At 48.6% G+C, this 19,764-nt stretch overlaps 1 protein-coding gene across 2 annotated transcripts in view; it reads left to right on the top strand.

Annotated features, from left to right (window-relative positions):
* Nucleotides 1-19,764, top strand: part of IGDCC4 (immunoglobulin superfamily DCC subclass member 4) — an 89,617-nt gene that overhangs the window by 27,370 nt on the left and 42,483 nt on the right. For both annotated transcript variants that reach the window (XM_065641936.1, XM_065641934.1), the window contains exons 2-4: nucleotides 3,072-3,401; nucleotides 9,462-9,603; nucleotides 14,556-14,689. In XM_065641936.1, the coding sequence (XP_065498008.1) occupies nucleotides 3,072-3,401; nucleotides 9,462-9,603; nucleotides 14,556-14,689 (606 nt within the window). The remainder of the gene's footprint in view (nucleotides 1-3,071; nucleotides 3,402-9,461; nucleotides 9,604-14,555; nucleotides 14,690-19,764) is intronic.

The raw sequence follows: 19,764 nt of genomic DNA, 5'->3' as shown, positions 1-19,764 counted from the left end.
CGGAGTAGAAGCTCCCAACAGATCCATGGGCTTGGAGCCTTGGGTATGGAAACATTTGGTCCTGCCTCTAAGTAACTGCATTGTCTGCAATCTGTCAAACTTTGCTGTGTTGCTTGCTCACACTTTAGCTGGTTATTTATAGTTTTGAAATCCCAAACCCAAGAGAATTGATTCTTTTTCCCAGTTGCTTAGTAGTGAGTTGGGCTATTCCTGCCTCCATTTGGTGTAGGGGAGACGAGGTGATAGGACTGGTTTTGGCTGTACATTGGTATTTGTGATTTGGGAAGGGAGACGTTGGCTGGTTTAACCTGGATTTTCAGAGTCCTGCTTTGGATCTGGACTTGAGCCTGCTGCTGGGGGGGGCTGTGCTTCGTGGAGGGCAGAGGACAGCTTTGTGCCTTGAAGATTTTACAACCTTTGTTCATCTGGAACATGCTGGTTTTTATGCCACTCAACAGGAGATTTTTTTCATTTACTTCACTGGGCCTGGACACCAGAGGTGGATGAATGACTGAAGGAAGTGAGGAAATAGATGGGAGAAAATGAACATTTTTCTCCTGGGCTGTGTTTATGCATACTGCAGCCTAGGGCTTAGCAACACGGGAGACAGTAAAATACCCCTGCAGAGCCTGGGTCAGAAAATAGCATTTTCATGCAATAAAATGCTTTTAGCTTGCTGCATCAAAGACCCTCCATTTCAGGGCATGCTCTGTGTTTGAATACACCTGCATTCCCCTGGGACTCTGGGTATGTGAATGCACATTTATGTGGTATATATCTACATGTAGGTGTGTATTTGCACATAACATTTATAATCTCGCAGCTGCTACTGCCTGTCTTGGAATAGCTCAGCAGTTTGCTGGGCTTAGTATGAACTCTGCTGGTTCCCTGGGACTGGGTGGGCACAGACCACGCTGTTCCTCTATGTATGTGATGTCCATCGTAGGGCACCACTGTACAGGGTTCCCTGGCCTCAATTTAGAGATTTGTGAGCTGAAAACTTCCAGCTCTGCCAATCTTCCATGTGTGAAGCTGCATCCAGGAGGAGCCAAAGGGAAAAAGCTCTCCAGCTCCAAGGCCCGGATCTGCAGCTGAATCGCCTGCCTTGAACTGATACGTGCACAGACTTTTTGACTCAGAAGCCCATCTCTGTGTTATTATTGATGTATTTGCTGTGTGAGGGAAGTGGCTGCCCTGCGTATTCTTCACTCCATTTATCGCAGCATTACCTGCGGCAGGTAGGAGCATGAAGGTGAGCAAGAGGCTGTGCGAGCTCTGGCTGTGTGTTTAAACAGCGTCGGATCGATTTCTGTCACTATATGATGAAGAGTAGAGGTTGGAAATAGTCAGCAGCTTCTGTAAGCACTTAACATTCCTGATTTCATTTGTCTTTGATCTCTCTTGGAGTGGTTTTACTCTCTTCTGATCCTTTCCCTTGAAGGGGCTTTTATCTCATTGTCAGGCTTGCTAATTTAGTGCGGTGTTTTGAACCAGACCTCCTCCTACGTTTCCAGAGCCTAGAAGGTATTTTTTCCTCAGTCAGGGAGTATTTATACAGTTCTTTGAAGATCTTAGGACGAGAGTCATAATGGGGCTTTTTGCAATGCCAGGTCTGGGTGCTGGACCCTGCTGCTCCAACCTCTGTATGTGCAGAGGGCCTGTCCCAAAAACCCACAGTATTTTGGGGTCGAAGAGGCAAGAAGGAGGGCTGGATGATTCGGGACAGGTCAGATCAGTCTGATGTTGGTCAGGCTCCCTGGGCTGCATTAAGTGACAGACAATGATGGATTGTCACATGTGTTTGGCCTCGTCGTGGTTTTCTGCCAAGCGTTCCGTGTGAGCCCTGAGGGTTGTGATGACATCTGAGTTTTCGCTTGGCTTCTTGGTCTAGAAACATTTTTGGTGCTCCCGGAGTTACGAGCTCTCGCTGTCGCATGGAGCCTGCATTGCTTGGCAGTGCAGTGACACCTGCATCTCAGTGGTCGTTCTGCAAACCAGCAATGACGGCAAACCTGACAAGTTCCCATCCTCACGGGCTCGGGCGGGCACTGAATCAACCCCGCGCGTGGGCAGGGTCAGGCCCTTCCTTTCAGGGGCACCTGTAGTTCCCGGCACATGCCTTGAAATAATTCCATCTCTCCGCATGTGTAATTTTGCATGTCATTGCCCCTGATTGCATGCTTAACACACGCTCTTTTAAAACGCAGCCCTTTTATCAGTGGTAGGTAGTAGCAGGTTTAATAAGGTGTTTGAATTCCTATAAAATTAATCTGTAGCCTTCTGCGATAGGAGACGGGCAGGGAGCCATGTGGTTCATATCCAGTGTTGATAAACTTGTTACAGAGGCAGGAAACATTTCTGATTGGAGCAGTGACAAAATAATTTGGAGTGGAGCCATAAAAAGAGTGGATGGTGATGGTTTGAGCACAGCAGAGATTGAAATTGCTGGTGTGTGGAAGCAGCGCTGCCAGCTAACATTGACTTAGCGTCTCTGGAGAACCCTAACGGCAAATGCATTTTATTAATGGCAATATTCTTTTAGGAAATGCTGAGCCTTGTTTCAGAGGTGGAGCTCTCCTACGAGTACGTGGGCTTGGAAATGGGCCAGACCAAGTCGTGTTCTGCTGAGCTGGTCGCTGCTCCGGCAGCAGCGGGCAGGTTGTCTCAGGGCATATTGTGGGTACTGTCCGCTTGCAGCTGGAATATCCTTTTCTAGTGGGGAAATTGCAGCCATCCATTCCCATTCTGGATTCATCTAGATGGGATAATATACTCAAGAGACAGCAGGTCGCATTTTCAGCCATTTTTTTCTTGTCTTTCCTATGAAATGAGTTTCCCAGTACATGAACATCAATGGGAGATGCTGTCTCTCTGGATTCCCAACTGGGCTTGAGCTCCCACCAAGTCGTGATCCTTTGCACTGGGGTACCAAGCTGGGCTCGAATACCGTTGCTTGCGCTTAGTTGTCTCCAACCACACTCCTGGTGAACCGCGCTTCCTTCGCTGTGTAAACTGGGATGTGATTAACCGAGGAAAGCAACCCCCACTGCAACGCTGTCTTTTCTTTGCAGGGAGGCTCTTGGAAGGGGATTCTCTGGAGCTGAGCTGTAGTGCTGGTCCTGCAAAGGTGATACTGGAGCCCAACCAAGTCGTGGTTTTGGACTGTAACCTGGCCCCTGCGGAGCAAGTTGTCAATGTCACATGGAGGAAGAATGGGTTTCCACTAGTGGAGCAGGAACATCTCCACGTTCTTCCGAATGGATCGCTCTTCATCTCATCGCAGGCTGTGGCAAAGGACAGTAAATACCCCGAGAGGGATGGTGCTGAGGGTAACTACTCCTGCGTATCCCACAGCTCCCTAGGGGCTGTCACCAGTCAAACGGCTGCAGTCAGATTTTCAAGTAAGTGTCGGTGGGTTTTTGTTGATTTTTTTTTTTTTTTTTTTTTTTTTTTCCCCCCTCTCCTGATGTTCATACAGACCATCTCCCTTCCAGGGAGTTTGAGATAAAGTGTCTTTGAAGTGAAATTCTATTAATGATGTGTAGGTGGGATTTGGGATAGTCCACAAATAAACAGTGGTGTCTTTCTATTATGGGTAGGTTTGGCCAAGCGTGTGTTTGGGTCTGTGAGCACCGTGCTGCAGAAACCAGCAGTCCTGATGGCCAGTGAAGCTTTTTGCAGATCAGGGGGAAAATCTTTGACCTTTGCAACGTGCCCTTCTGTTCTGCTCAGAAAATGTTTAGCATGAAGCACCCACAGATTTCTGGTTACCCATCCCTCCTTTCAGTGATTCGTAATAAATAGATAAATAGGTGGTTCCAATATTTCATCAAGTGAAGGGACCCCTGAGGGCTGTGAAAGTGGAGTCAGGGATCCTGCACACAGATACTTTTCTGGGGAGGTGGGAGACCTGGAGTAGAAAAAGCGTCAGTAATCCAGAAGGATTTATTTGGGTGCTTCTGCCTCAATCCCAGATATCCTGAATTAGGATGTATTCCCTTTTAGGGGTGACTTGTGTTGAAGTTTGCACTGTGGCTCTTGTCTGGTGGCAATGATTTGTGCCTCTGTTATGGAGCTGGGTTGATTATTTGGTGTCTCACAAGTGAGAGCAGTCGAGACATCTCAAAACCAAGTTTCTGCCTTAAATTGCCCTTCCCTCCCCCTGGATTTTTCCAGAGGAGCGTATGTAGGCAACACATCTCTCCATCCAATTCCGGTTTTCTCCCACAAACGAGGAATTTCAGGTGAACTTCTTGTGTGTACTCATATGTCTCCTTTTATTACCATCTGCCCATGGAAAATGCTGCTTCTATGTGTACCTGACATAACATATTCATTTCTGAATGGAGACCAACGAGGGAGTTGATTAATGAAATGCATCTCTCCCTTCGATTTGTTTTGTGGGTTGGGCAGAAGCACTTGCTACATTAGCATTCAGCTGGTGCAAATGAGGATTGTCAAGGCCTTTTTTTCAATCCCTGCCACTGAATACTGTAGTCTATCTGAGGCTGTTTATGTCTGGATGGAGTTATTCTGTGTGCTGATTGCCCTGGGCACTGCTGATCCGTACAGGGCAGCAGAAGAAAACCTGTTCAGCAGGTGGGATATGTTCACCCTGCCCAGCAATCGGGTTTTGTTCCCTGAGCTGGGGACCCATCCACAGTCCCTCATCCACACCTGGTGACAGCGGTGGCCGTGGCGAACAAGGAGGAGCAAGTCTGCGACTGGCCTGTGAAATGAGCAGCTGCTCCGGCTGGTGAATTAGGTCTGTGGGTTCCTCCGAGCCCTGCATGCGCCCACGTGGAAATACCAGGGGCGTTATTTTAGTTGTGGGAAGGTGTAGCTTTCTGCCTGTTAATAACTACATTTGCGAAGATTTGTTAAAGCTGTTAATTTAGCTTAAACATTTTGCGCGAGGGAGGTTCTAGAAAATTACAGTAATTGTGGCTGTCAAATGAAGACATTTGCTGTGCCTGGAGGGAACGGGCCCACGTTGTGTTGCTGCTGGCAGCCAGCACAGGTTTGGAGTGTTGCTGCAGCTGGAGGGACGGGCCACAGCAGGAATCCACAGCCATGGGGCCTCCTGATCCGCTCTGTGCAAGGAAAGCATCTCTTCTCCATGACACACGGTGTGTCTGGTGTTTGAGGAAAGGCAGATTTGGGATTTATGCTTATTTTAACTATTTATTTCAGGATTTTATGCTATTGTGGATTAGCTATGTAGGTGAGTGAAGGCCGGCAACTGGAGGCAGAGCTGGACTGGTCAGGAAAACCTCCAGCAGGTGAACGCTCAGGCTCTGGACCATCCGCAGATGTGACTTTCGGATGCTGTTTTGAGTCAGGGGGGCAAGGCAGGAGCAAGGCCTGTCCAGGTTAGCGGGGCAGCACAGGGCCTGGGCTGCCATGTGGCCCTGCAGACCCAGCGCCGTTCTGGCTCTGCCTCCACCACGCCGTTGGGCCATGGCAAGTCGCTTCTGTGACTTTCTGTATGTTTCCCTTCCACCTCCCACCCCGGCCCATTCAGAGACGAGCTGTCTGGGTGGTGTATGTGATCTCAGTGGGGGCTGTAGTTGCCCCCCATCTTAGAAATACCTACTGATAATTGTAAAAGATACAAAGGGGAGGTGCACGCGGAAAGTCTGGGCGCACAGCGCTGTGGGAGAGAGCAGCAAGCCCATTTCGGAAGGCTGAATTCCTCGCATAGATGGCATTTTCTGCCTGGGGTGTAATGTTGCTGCCTGCCAATCTTTCCAAGCTCATGGCCTCCTGCACGGATCAGGCTGCTGGGAGAGGGGAAGGGCACTGTGTTTCACCATCCTGCGCTCACCCCTGGGCTCAGGACTAAAAGCCTTGGCACGCACGGCTTGGCTCCAGCTGGGCTTAACGTGTCAGCAGCGAGGGAGCTATGTGCTCCATTCCTGCGGGTGCAGAGAGCCTGGTGCTTTGGCGTGTCGCTGCAGGCAATTTGCTGTAATGCTCTTCACCGTCTCACCTGCAGTGGGTAGTTTTTACCAAGTGGCCTATTAAGGTGTTCAGGGTAATCAGCGCAACAGGGCTGGGAGGTGTTTTGTGGCTCGGGATGGCTTTGCAAGCTAAACCCTAGCTGAGGAGTTGAAAACAGTGTTAGTATCTGTTGTCTTTGGTTCCTTTTTCCCCTCAAGCATCTTCCTTCCCTGCCTCCCTGCGTGAAAACCTCTCAGTTTGCAGCACTTCTGCAAGGAGTCCCTTCCATCAGAACGTATTCGGGGGGAACAGCCCCTCCTAGGGATCCCTGTGGCTCTGGGGTGAGCGGTGTGTTGGAACGTGTCTCGCGCTCACCGTGGCCTGCGCGCATGTCTGTGTAGTGTGTCAGAGTAGCAGGACCTGCTTTCCAGTCCTCTCTGCCCACAGCAGGCTTGCCTTGCTCTGGCTGATTCTCTTCTTTCCTCCCAGCATCAGCTGTTTGCAGTGCAGCTCTGAGCCAAGGTTGGGTGATGCTGTAGCTGCTGGACATGTTCTGCCTCCTCCATTCTGCCCTGGTACCCCTTGGGATGAGAGAGGAGGATCTCAAGGATCACATTGTGCTGTGCTCTTGGCCCCAAGCTGGTGCAGAGGATGCTGGTGGAGCAGCGCTGACCCTGGCCAGGCAGTCTGTGTCTGTGTGAGCCTCCTTGCTGGTGCTGGGAGGCAGGGTTCTTGTTTGCTCCTGCATCAAAGAAACCTGTTCACTGTTCTTACCTTGTTTTGCTGTTGCTTTCTGTGCACAAAAAATCCTTGGTCATGTTCCCTGTCCTCTCCTTCACCAGGGGGGCTGCAGGCTGCTTCTTTTGGAGCTTGCAGGGGTGATTTTTTTTCAGCCTGTCCTCAGCAATTCCCGCTATCCCTAATCTGAGACTGTAAAAAGGAGGATGAGTGAGCTGCTCAGCCTCTGCATCCCACCCCAGGAGGTACTAACAGACACAACAAGGTTTGCTTGCGGTTGCCAGGGCTGAACCTTGGGCACCCTCTGAGCTCCCAGCCTTTGCTGCCTCTGCTTGGGAAGCCTTGGCCGGTCCTGCGTGCCTCTCGGGGCAGGAGGGAGGCTGCGCTCCCTAATCAGGGTCGCTGTTTAGTCACGCTCCTCCACATCCTAATGAGGAATCTGTCACGGGTGCATTTCTTGGCTCTTTGCTTTTGAAGAGCCTTTCCGGAGTGCAGCACAGCCGGCAGATGGGGCTGGGTGGAGGTAAAGTGCAGGATCAGATTCTCAGCAGGGAATTTCAGTCTTGCAGACACGGTTCTGGCAGGTGATGGGGAGGAATAGTTGGCAGCCCTGTACTTTGGGACGGGTTATTGTCTGGGAGACCCCAGGAGGCACTGTCACCTTTTTACACTTTTGCATTTGATGCCAAAATATACAGAGCCTGGCTCACTGACCATCCTGCGTACCTTACCAAACTGTGCAAAATACACAGGCATGAAGCTGTAGGAAGAGCAAAGAGAGCAGGATGCTGCCTGCTGGGATTTACGGAGCCTTTTCACCACTGTTGGTGACAGTGGCATTGCTGTCCATGCACACACTATGTACCACTCAGGTTCTCTGATCTCTGGAGACTGAGCTAAAGCTGCTGTAAACTTTGGGACTTCATCGTGTCAGCTGAGATGATGCCACTTAATAAGGAACAGAAGAGAGACAGGTGACCTGACACGAAGTGAAGGGAATGGAGATGCCTACGGATTTTGTCTGTTTAGGAGGATTCCTGCATCCCATCATGACCTTTCCGGGTACACGACACTTCAGAGCCTGCCGAAGTGTTCTCATTTACACTTGTAGGATGAAAAGAGAAAAACAGGAAGGAACATTAAAGTTATCTGCTGCCAGGAGAAGGTTGTTTTGATGGTGCCATCCTGAACGTGCGCTGGCGTTTGATGGATTTTCTTCTTAAACTCTTGGGTTCAGCAAGTTTTATTAATATGAGCTTCAAAGATCTTGCAATCTGTAGAAATTACTCTGTGTTAAAGTGGGCCGCAGTGTATATTTGAACATACTAAAGCAGTTGACTGAATTGGAGCCTTACATATTAATGTCTTTTTCAAATTTTTCCGGGAAAACATTTTTCATTGCCGTTTGTATTGAACTGAAAAACTAGACTTGGCAGACAGCTAGTGGGAGAACTCAGTCTGTAGCTGCCGCAGAGAGCAATGAGTTGCTTTAAACATGTGATAACTATTTAAATTAAAGAAAAACACTAATGACAGCTGAGAATACGCTGAGGTTAAAATGGGTCATGTAAAAGCAGTTAATTTTCAAAACTGGACGTCCTTTCTCAAGCTAACACTGCAATAAAGTAAGTGCATGTGTGTTTGTGTGTGTGCAATGCAAAGAAAACTCCTGTTTTGGAGTCCTATAAAACCTAAAGCTGTGGTGGATGTTCTTAGGAAGTGATGGTGGGACAAGCACATAACTGTGTTGAAGGACCAGAGAGTAACTTGGGGTCCTTATACGCACGGTGCTGTGCTTGGCCCAGCAGTCAAACCTGTTCTCTGGCTGAAATTTATGTTTATTGTGCCACACTGAGGATTTCTGGCACTTGTGTTACAGCATTGCTGGATGAAGTTGTACTGCAGGGTGGGTTTAACAGAAAAGGTGGTTTAACAGACACTTATTAAAAGCAGGAGCTGCTGCTTCTTGTGGAGAAGACAAGTTTTCTGTCCCCATCGGGAGCCTGCATGCATATTCAAAACTCGGTGTGACTTTGGTTATGCTGTTGATAGGAGAGATGCCTTTGGTGTCCAAAGCAAGCTCAGCCTCTAGTATAGAAGCATATAGACAGGGATGAGCTTTGGAGAGCAAACAAGTGTCATGGCATGTACAAAACCCATCCTCTCAGCAAGGTGTCTGTGTCCCCTTGGCTGCATCTCGTCTGCTGGAGCAGGATGAAGTTGGTTTCTGCATGCAAAGCTGATCACTGTGGGGAAGGAGGATCATGACTCTGATGGTCTCTTGCCCCAGTCTCCAGCCTGTGGGCTGTTGTTTTGTGTAAGTAACTTGACACCTGGCTTTGTTCTTCTTCTTGCCTGGTTTTAATTTGCTGTGGCTGCGGGAATGCCACAAGGTAAGGGGAAACTCGGGTTTCTCTGGGTTGTGGCGTTTCCCTTCTTCTTTTGCTCATTCTGTGTGTCCTTCCCAAATGGATCAAGTGAACAGACAAGGAAGCAATTTAGGAAGGCAGCTGCTGACACTGGCTTGTTGCCTGTCTTTTCTCTCACACTGTTGCCCTAAAGGAGAAAATGAGGCAAAAAGCAAATTTGCACATTGAAACCTTTCAGTTACTGTTGTTAGGACTGCAGAGGGTCTGTAGGGCATGGGAAAGCGAAAAATTACATTTCGGGCTATCTTCAGGAGAGAAAAGCCTTCCTCTTAACTCATGCATCATAACAGGTTTGTATTTCTCAGCAAAAACATGGAGTTATTAACTTTCCTTCCCTTCTTCTTTCCCCAGCCTTATCGCGCTTTTTCCAACAGCCGGAGTCGCAGACAGTGGAAGAAAATGGCATGGCCCGGTTTGAGTGTCGCATCGAAGGTCTGCCCTCCCCTGTCATCACGTGGGAGAAGGACCATGAAGCCGTTCCAGCAGAACCCAGGTGATTCCCTGATTGCTTTCCTGGGTCAAAACCTGACCATTTACAATGTGGAAATCCTTTGTAAAAAGGTAGAATGAAGAGGGAGATGATAGAAGCACCTAAATAAAATTAACCTTCCCCCAAAAATCATCCAATCCACCAAAAAAAGAAAAATTAAAAAAAAAAATACCAAGCCCTTTTTTATTACTCATCTCCTGTTTTGAAACCTTTGCCATGATGGAGCAAGTGCTCAGGGCTAGTGATTCCCCTAGAGTGTGTGCTCAGTAACCCGGGAGGTCTTTCCGTTTGTTTTATTCCCATGTTTAGAGGTCATCTAGTAAAAGACTCTGAATTTTCTTTTCTTATGGGAGAAGATAAAGAGTCCTGCAGCATGATACCTTTTGCTTAATGAGATTCAGTTACAGACATGAGAAGAGGATGAGCTGTTAGTTGGTCTGTAGGCATCACTCCTGCAGGGGTTTTGTGCCTGCATTTACCTTTAGTTTTTTAAAAACTAATTTTCTGTTCTGCAGAAGGAGTCGTTTCCTCCCAGGGAAGTTAAGCCAAGAGGAAGAAAGGAGGAGTGGGGTAAAGTTTAGGAATAATTTTACAGCAATGACTGTTTCTGTAAGAATAACCACTTAGATCCTTGAGTTGAAAGTGTGGCATCTAAAGCTCTCTAGGAGGCTGTTGCTTTGCAGTGAGAAAAAAATTAATTAAAAGAAAGAAAGAAAAAAAAAAAAAAAAGAAGGGATTGCAGAGAGAAGTGTGCCATAGATAGGGCAGTGGCTTTTTAGTGAGACAACTGGATGGATGTTGTGAAATTACTTGCTCAGAGATTGCTTTCAACACCGGCAGCCTGAAAATTGTTTTCCTTGTAAAAGCCAGACCATAATCTCTGGCTGCAGATCTTGCTTTTTAAATCATGTTTTAGCTAATATGCTTTTTCAGAAGGATTTGCTTTTTTGCTGTTGTCTAGTTGTTGTTGGATTTAATATAACCGGCTTTCGAAGGAATTAAGTGAATTCCAGGAAATGTTGGCTGCCAACCAGCGCTCTCTGTTATCCTCACCCCATCCTGCCTGAGGACCAGATCTCAGGCCAGCTCTGATTGCGCTGGACTCCCTCCTGTGCACACATCTAATGAGCCTGTGAACATGCAATCGTTTGGATAGGTAGGCGTCAGGATGATGATTTCATATTCCTGAGTAGCAGAGTTAGGCGGATGTACAAAATCAGGCTCTGGGGCTGTAGATACAGCCCTCGAGATAATGGTACTACATCAGTGTTTGTGATTTCTTTTAAGAGGGATAGAATAATCATGGCAAACTGACGTGTTTTTTTTTTTTCTTTCCTTTTGTTTTTGTGGGGGGGGGTTGCCTTTTTTTTTTCTTTTGCTTTCTTTTTCTTTTTTTTGTGTTGATCTTGCCTTTGGGCACTCTCTTTGGCTTTTGTCCTTGGGTGCAGGCTCAAACATGGTGCCACCTCGGAGGTGCTGAAGACTGAGCCTAAAAAATACTTAGGCAACCCAAAGGGTAGAGAAGTGCTTATTGATGTTTTCAGAGTACCCTTCCTGCCCTGCTGAAGCTCAGGACAAAATCTAACTTTCATATGCAAGCCAGGCACGGAAGTATTTTGCAATTCTGACTCTGAAGTACTTTTAAAAAATACAGTCTTAAATCTGCAGCAGCTGCTGAGAGGTGGCTTGCAGGATTTCTCTAGATGGCAGTTGCTTTGGGGTGTGTGCTGCATCTCTTGGCGTAATTGCTTCTCTGTTTTAGGTGCTGGCTGGGTTTCACACCAGGCTCCAAATTGCTGTTTATTTTCTCTAGAGCCAAGATGAGCACTTGCTAAGAACTGGAGGTTTGCACATAAACACCCTAGAGATCACTTAGTCTGCAATCACAATATCTTCTTCCACATTTTGGCTAAATGAGGGTTTTATCTGTGTGAAGAGTTTACTCCTGTCACATGTCAGAGGTGCCTTAACATGGCTCACATTCACGTCCAGGGCTCTTGAGCTGGGAGAAAAAGGACTTGCAGAGTCGGCAATAAAGCTGCAGGTTCCTGACTTGTCCTGGGAACTGGCGCCTCTGTCTCTTTTGTGTACTTTCAACAGGCTGTGAGGAAGGATGTGCCAGCAGTTTCTTGGGGAGAAAGTAAGAAAGGGAATTGGACTGTTAACTCTGGAATGTTCTCTGCCGTACACACACACTGCTCCCCTCTGCCCCTGCTCATGTCGAGTCTGCTTGGGGAGGAGCAAAGAGGAGAACAGCTCCATGTTTGTGCCTTGTTGCTTTTGCAGCTTAGAATCATAGAATAATAGAATCATTTTGGTTGGACGAGACCTTTAAGATCATCGAGTCTTGCTGTCTTCTGCGCCCGTGGTAGCTGGGCCCTGGTCTGCATGTGCCGCCCTGTAACCACAGAATCACAGAATGTCAGGGATTGGAAGGGACCTCGAAAGATCATCGAGTCCAATCACCCCGCTGGAGCAGGAACACCTACAACCAGCAACCTGCCGCAGGCGGGGGCTGCCGTTCGCCCCCGTTCATGGCAGTCTCTGAGATCCTGATGCTGTAGCTGGCAACGGCAAAACTCCTGAGACTGCCGAGGTTCCAGCAGTTCTGTTTCTCCCAGAGCCTTCGTCTGCCTGTCCTTTGTTCCTTGTTTTCTGCTTAATCTGTAGTGAAGGTGAGCAGGCGAAACGATGCGGGGAAGAAGCGCTAGCATGAGCTGTCTGCTCTGAATCATCAGGCAAACTTGGATTCCTTGCAGAGAGCTGGGGAACGGAGCAAAGTGCCCTTGCAGGCTGCCTGGAGGCTTCTCGTTCAGGGCTGCCAGCAGCCTGAAGAGCTGGAGGAATCGTGGATAGAGAAATCCTGTGTTTCTTCCCTCCTGGCTTCCCTGGGAGAGCGATGCTCACTGCTGTTGTGCTTTCCCAAGGACAGACTGCATTAAGCATATCTCTCTTCTGCTGGTCTCACTGAAGGGACCGTCTTGAGCTACATGTCAATCGAGTCTCCTCACTCCCACTTGCCTCCTGCTCCTGCTCTCTTTAGAAACACGGTGGCTTGTTTTCTGCCCTCAAGAGAAGCCGAGCGTGTTGGCCGAGCGTGACCGTGGTCACGGTCCTGAGCAGTCTGGTCTAGCTGAGCCTGCTCTGAGAGGGGAAAGACCATAGACAATTTTCAGAGGTCTTTCCCAGCCTCGGTGAATCTGTACTATATAATTGGAGTGTCTTTTTGTAGCTCGCCTAGTGTTTGAAATATGTCGATATTAATTACAGACTCAAATAGCAGATGCACGACAAAAATAAATATTATCACAGTGGGAGGCTTTCCCTCCACAGAGCTGAGAGGATGCAAATATTTGTCTTCTTTCTCCTGAGTCCTGATGAGGCATCCTGATGAGGGCTTTCTGCTTACCACCTCCTCTGAAGTCTCTGGAGCTCGATCTTGAGAAAAGCATCTTTGTAAGAAGCAAGAGCACGGCTTTAGGGACGTGGGGCCGTTGCCCTTGTGTATTTGGGAGCTTCAGCAAGTTTGTGTCCATGAGTCAGGCTGTGGGACTGTGCCAGCGGAGACAATATGGTCACTGGAAGAGCTCTGTTTCTTCATCAGCTATGAAGAGGACAAGAATTTATGAGCTCCCATTGCAGCGGCTGAGGTCCAGGATAGATGCTAGACTTGCAGGAAGGATATTTATCTCTAGAACAGACTGCTTAGGGCGGGGGAAGTGTTTCCATTCCTGGAGATCTAGGATAAATGTTTGCAGGAGCAGGTGTGCTGGTGGTGACCACGGCTTGAACACAGGATGGATGATCTAAGATCCTCCTGGTTCCGTGACCCTCATTCATGGCATTCCAGCTGTCTCAGCACCTGGAGAACCACAGTTTGACTTACGGAATATACTTACTGGGATCTTTGTGGATGGAAGGGCTGACATTCATGGTTAGAACTTGTCTCTGTGCTGTTCCCGTGGAATAGCTGCTGTCCCTCCCCTTAGCAATTGCCTTTGAACGTGTCCTCTTCATAATGAAGACTGATAACCCAGAGCTGCTTGTCAAAGCGCGGCAGCTCTGTTTATAGAGGTTTGCAATTAAAAATGGATCTCATATATAATTAAAAAGGATCACGTAGGCTTTGCGCCTTGTATTCAAGAATAAAGAGACTGCCATCCAGGAATCCAGGCAGAAAATGGAGATGCTGACAGCCAGCTCCTACTTTTATGCTAATTGCTAATCATCTGCTTTGTTCAGCAGAATGCAGCAAGGATTATGTTCATGTTATGAGCCATGTAGCCATTTCACTCTGTGGAAGTGTTGGCCAGCAGCACCCCATGGGCATATGGGGGGGATGATTTGTACGGTTGTCAGCTTGTGAAAACCAGAACCTCTTGGAAGAATAAAATCAACACAACCCAGGAATGGGGCAGCTTCAGGCAGCTGAGTCCTGGCTGCGTTGGGCTGTGGAGATGTAGCTCTGTATCAGTTGATCCCTTCACCTACTTGAGGTGCAACAGCCAAAAGATGATGCTCAAACTTCTTCGCAATGTATTTTTTTCTCTGTCTGTCAAATCTTTGTGAAAAAACAAGTGGTGAAACTGGCTGTAGTGTGTGTGAAGGCACTTGGAGATGTCTACGGATCTGAATGTAGAAATGTATGTGTGTATGTATTATGGTTGGTTTATACTATAAAGTTGACTTGTATCAGCAAAGCCGTGTTGGTCTGGTCTCCCAAAAGCAGATGCTATGTTGTGAAAACTCCAGTGTGCAGATAAATCTGTACCTTCTGCTTGTTAAGAACCACCAGCTGAGTGGCTCAAAGGTCTGTTGGTCCCACGCTGCTGTGGTTACCAGGGTCGGTATGCAATACATCTGCAGCTGACGAAGAAGGGCTGAAAGGGCTTTGAGTTGATGAATAGCTCAGGTAAGGCATGGCCTATCTCACACTCTTCCTTTCGGTCCCTCAGGTTTATAACTCTTCCAAATGGTGTCCTCCAAATCGTGGATGTGCAGGAGAGTGATGCTGGCGCTTACCACTGTGTGGCAACCAACGCCGCCCGAAAACGCTACAGCAATGACGCGGTCCTCAGTGTGCTGAAAGGTGAGACGCAGGTGGGAGCGTGGTGGGCTCAGCGTGTGTCTGCCAGATAGCCATTGTGTGTGATGGCAACCTGAGCAGAAACTTCAGTGACAGTCTCTCCTTCTGACGTGGCTTTGGTTAAAACTTGCAGTGGAGGCATTTTATTAAAGATTTTTCTTTACTCTCATAGGACAAGCAGGCTGGGTTGGGACACGTTGTGGCCTGGGAGTCCCAGCTGGCTGCTCTGCCCAGCCCCAGGACTAGGCAGCCAACAACAACAATAATAATGGGGTTGTTTCTTGCTGCGCCAAGGGATTTTCTTTTGCAGGTGGATTCTAACAGCAGGTGGGTTTTAACAGCCCTTGACTCCTTTATGCTCTGAGGCTCCTAGAAGAGGTCAGGCACCCTGCGTGCACCTTGGGGAAGTACAGCCTTGTTGTGCTGGTATCTCCAGTGGCCTTGGATGGCAAGACGAGCAAAGAGTGGCAGGGACGGAGGAAGGTGCTTGCCCAGGCTGGCAAGAGAAATAGTTGGAGGCTTGAAGAGTTGACAGGGCTGTGTTGACCCTGGGTCACCTAGCAGAGTCTAGAGGAGGTTAAGCACAGTGATATCCAGCTTACATTCTGTGTCCATATTGCTGGCTCTTTGCTGAGCTGTTGGGTAGGCTCCAGAGATCTTTTTGTGGTATTTGGGAACACCCGCAGCTGGGATTTCTTTGGTGACCCAGAGTGCTGGAGCAAGGCTTCGGGTGCGAGCTGCCTTTTGCCTCCAGATCTGGGCCTCAGTCTCTGAGCGCATTTTTCTCTGTAAACCGGGAGTGCGGTGAGCAAGTCTGGACACGTGAGCATGTAGGTGCAGTGGGGGTCTCTAGATGCCAGCATGCCTGGCTGCCTCCCCAGGACTGTGTAACCCCCGTCCTGTGAGCGGACAAACCCACCAGGGCTGGCAGTCTGGCTGAGCTGTCCCTTCTCTCGGGACAGTGCCCTCTTGCCATGTCTGTCTCCTGTTCGTGCTGACCCTGGTTTATTTTGTAGGCAGCTTTAACCTTGAAAGCTCTGAAATCCTTCCTGGCCCCTTTGTCTTTGTTTCGGATTGCGTTGCTTGGCATTCTGCTACCAGTGTATTTTCACAGAGATGGCTTTGCTGTTCATCCATCAGCAGGGAGCGTAATTAACTGTGGAGCCTGAGAATACACCTCTGATCAATGGATTGTGTCGTGGAGGTAATCTGTGTGGAATCTGCAGAGAATTCGTGAGCGGTTGAATGCTCCGTATCTAATTGCCAGCCCCTGCCAGATCCTCTCTGTGCTTAATGAAGCGCGGAGACGAGGGGAGCGCTTGCTGTGGGCAGTTCCACGCTCCGGAGACAGCTCCCGTGTTGGGGCTGGTTCGCTATTGATAAGTAATATTGATCAAGCTACAAAGGTGAATATGCTGTCCTTGGTATCATAACTCGTTCTGCATAATTGTATCTTGTAACTCTGCAATGTTTAATCTGCTTTGCAAATGGAGGCGAGGGAAGAGGTTAAATGGGAAACGTTCCTTCTGGAGCACCAGCCGGCCCGAGCAGATTTCTGCCTGGAGTTCTCGCCCAAATCTCGCTTCTGCAGCACCACACCACCCGCTGGCTGCAAAAACAAATATGCGAGGTTGAGTTTTTCACCAGATTGAGCTGATAGTGATGAAAAACATGCCTGTTAAATCTCTGGGGTTTTTTATAATTGGGGAGAAGTATCTCGGAGACAGATGGGAAACTGCAGTGACCTGTGCAGGCTGCAAACTCCTCCATGAGTGCCTGGTGTGGTATTGATCCTTTTTTGTTTCAGCTATTCACCGTCAGAGGCACATTTTCGGATGCCTTGACTGGCTTGAGGAGTCTTTTCCTTGCTGTTCAGAAGCAGCTGATAGTATAATAGTTGGAGTGAACTGGTCAGGCAGAAATCCTTTGCTGGTTTTAAAAAGTAAAACCAAACTAAACCAAACAAAAAATCCCAGGGGGAAAAAACCCCCACAAACACAAAAGAACAATAGCCTGAAATACAGCTCTTTTGTGTTGCATGAGTTGCTTATTTAGAAATTTGAGGGACCATACCTCCTATATCTGCAAGCAGGAGCAACTAAACTATTTCTTCTTCCCTCCCCGCTGATGTATTGTGTCGTTTGTGCTGGTGTAGATGGGAGTCCAGCCTCCCGGTCCTGCTGCGCTGCCAAGGCTCCTGGAAAATGCCTGTGCAGCCGGACCGAGTGTCTCCTTAGCGGCTGTACCTGCAGCTTTGGTGTCCAGGTGACAGCACCGTGTGGTGATGACCAAGTCTAGGTGCTCATGACGGGTTTTGGGGCTGGTTATAATGCAAACACTTCCATGTGCACTGGGTTGCTAGCCCTCAGGCCTGGGAACATTTCACATTCATGCCTCTGCCAGACAGGGCTGGATTTGAGCTGGCTGTGCATAGCAAAAGAATCCGTTTCCCTGTGGCTCTTCTGCCCAGTCGTCCTTTTCCTCCCCCACCCTCCCTTGTTCCCAATACGATGACTGGGAATTGTTCCATTTCCCTTATTAAAGGCCTTTTCCCAGTAGAGGCAGCAATTAGCATGACCCCCTTCTGTTGTATTTACGTGGCCTAAAAACACCGAAAGTGTAGTTTCCCTTGACGATTTGACTTCCCCGTCACGTGGGGAAGGCTGGATTGTGTGCTGGTGCCTGAACTCATGCCGGCCTTGCTGGGGCAGGGCACGCTGGTGCTGGAAGCACCGCAGATGTTTCAGCTGTGCAGACTTCATGGTACAAATTTCCAGACGTTCCCTGGGGAAGCAGTGTTGGTTTGTGTTTTTTTTTTTTTTTTCTGGAAGAAAGCAGACGGAGAGCGGGATAGTGGTCACGCAGCCCTGAAACACAGCCTGCTGTTGAAATAGGGAGAATTTGGGTTTTCCCCTCGGTTCTCCGCTGCTCCCCGGTGGACAGAGTGCTGAGCACATCTGGAAGCTCCATTCGTTTACTCCTCACCTGGGCAAGATGATGGGTGAACACTGCAGCCCTCTCTGCCAAAAAGGGCATCAGGAGCTGGCTGCAGGATGCTTTTCCCAGGCGCTCCATCTGTGCATGGTGCCTTTGCTTGGGGTCAGCTCTTGGCGAGGCCATGTCTTGTTTCTTGTAGCTTTTCTTCTGGAAACAGGCTCTGGAGCCTTACTCTGAATTTGCATTTAAAGAGTTAATTCCCTGCATGTCCTGGTTGTGTTCCCAGGTCCTCGCCATACCCAAGGAAGGTCTGCCATGCTTCGTGAAGCGGCTCTCGAAGAAGAGCAGCAGAAAAGCTTGGGGAACGTGACGTTGTGTGGTCTCAGCAGGTCGCTTTGCCTGTCACTTCACTTCTCCCCTCCGTGTCATGCACATGCTGGCTCTTTGTGTGTTTTCTTGGGGACAGGGACCGCTTCTTGTGATGCGTTTGCCCCACATTTGGTACAGTAGGACTTGCATCTTCAGCGTGGCACAAATAACCGTCAGAGGCTTTGCTTCTGCTAGCGCAGTGCGTTTTTGTAAGGATTTAATCCATTCTGGTTTTATATGACACAAGGAGTGTGGCTCCCCCTACCTCCCGTTGCATCTTCCCCATTGAATGGTTGCTGGGATCTCTCTTCTCCATAGCGAAACCAAATTTCATTTTCCTGTAGTTCATCCTCTTATCTTTAGCTGCACAGTATTTGGGCTCTTGAAAATATTCTTCCTCCTTGGTTTTTAATCCCTTTGAATATGTATAAGCGATGTGGTGCCCCCTAAGTGACCTAAAGAAAGTTAAAGATCTTAGCAATTTTAGAATATGATAGAGTTTTGACTGGACTGTGAGAAGTACAAGAGATTAAAACAAGACCATCTGTTTTGGGATCCTGACCCCCACAACTCCTTCCTGTAGGTTGAAAAACCTACAGTGTTTATTTTTTCACATTTACAGGATGGTCATTGCAGAGGACTCAACGCAGCATGGCCCTGGGAGCCAGGACTCTTGGGTTCTCCTTTCCTCTCTTGTTTGTCAGGCTATGAATCAGTTCCTTAACACTTTAATTTCTTCTGTTGTAAATGGGGATAATTTAATAGGCTTGGAGTTGCACTCTTAGAAGTGATGGGTCAGGCTGCAGAGTGATAATGGGCATTTGATGCTGGAGGTTTGTCTGCTCAGGTGCGCTTGCAGAGGAAGACGCAGGTACATACCTGATCGTGGGTGGGAGGTTTTTCTTTCTTGTGTCCTCTGCACCCTGTTCCTGATCTGTGCGTGGGGAGTAGCTGTGACTGCGGTGACACGTCGCTCTGGTCTACGGGTAAAACCTTTGCTATAGAGCAGGCTGGCAAGCATTCGAGTGTGCAACAGGCTCCCCCCAGCACTGACAAAACGTCTGTGCAGAGATGTTTGTGTGGTGCTATTGCAGTCGTGCTCCGTGTGATCCGATAAATGCAAGAGTGGGGAGGACAGATGAGGGCGATGGGTGTCGGGGCAGCAGGGCTGAGGTTCTGGGCTGAACCTGCCACTGAAGAGTCTTCCAGCAGATGAGCACGTCCCCGGTGAGCTGGGATTTAGTGCAGTGTTATTAGAGATGACACTGCGAGATTGCCATTGGCAGAACATCATTTACGTTGACAGTTGTAGCAGCTTGCTGCAGCAGTGTCCCAGGAAATGTATTTTTCAGCCAAATATTTGTATGTAATATGATAACAGGGACAGAGCTGGGAGGCAGCTGAAACACCTTCATGTTTTTTGTTCTGTAGGTGTTTGTATTGCAGGTACCAAGGGAGAGTCTGGCTCTGGGTGCTGGGACCTAGGTGGTTCCTGCACCAGAGGGCTGTAGGAAAATATAGCTATTGCATGGGCTGAGCTTTGGGGATGGAGGGGAAGGTGCTGATGAAGTGAGCAGCGCTCGCAGTTGGCCACCACCTCGCAGAAACAGACGTGCTGTTACCACAAGTGGATTTGCAGTCCCTGCATGTGCGAATGACGTGCTGGATGCTGGCTTGGCTCTCCGCCTGACAGCACGTGCTGGGCTCCCCTCGCAGCTTTGAACGCGGGTATTGAGCGATAGGGGGATGGGGCAGCTTGGGTTCAGGTTGGT

The sequence above is a fragment of the Caloenas nicobarica genome, chromosome 10 (assembly GCF_036013445.1).
Source record: "Caloenas nicobarica isolate bCalNic1 chromosome 10, bCalNic1.hap1, whole genome shotgun sequence".
NCBI classification, from domain to species: Eukaryota; Metazoa; Chordata; class Aves; order Columbiformes; family Columbidae; genus Caloenas; species Caloenas nicobarica.
Note: the sequence above shows the minus strand (reverse complement) of the source record. Positions and strands in the feature narration are given on the sequence as shown.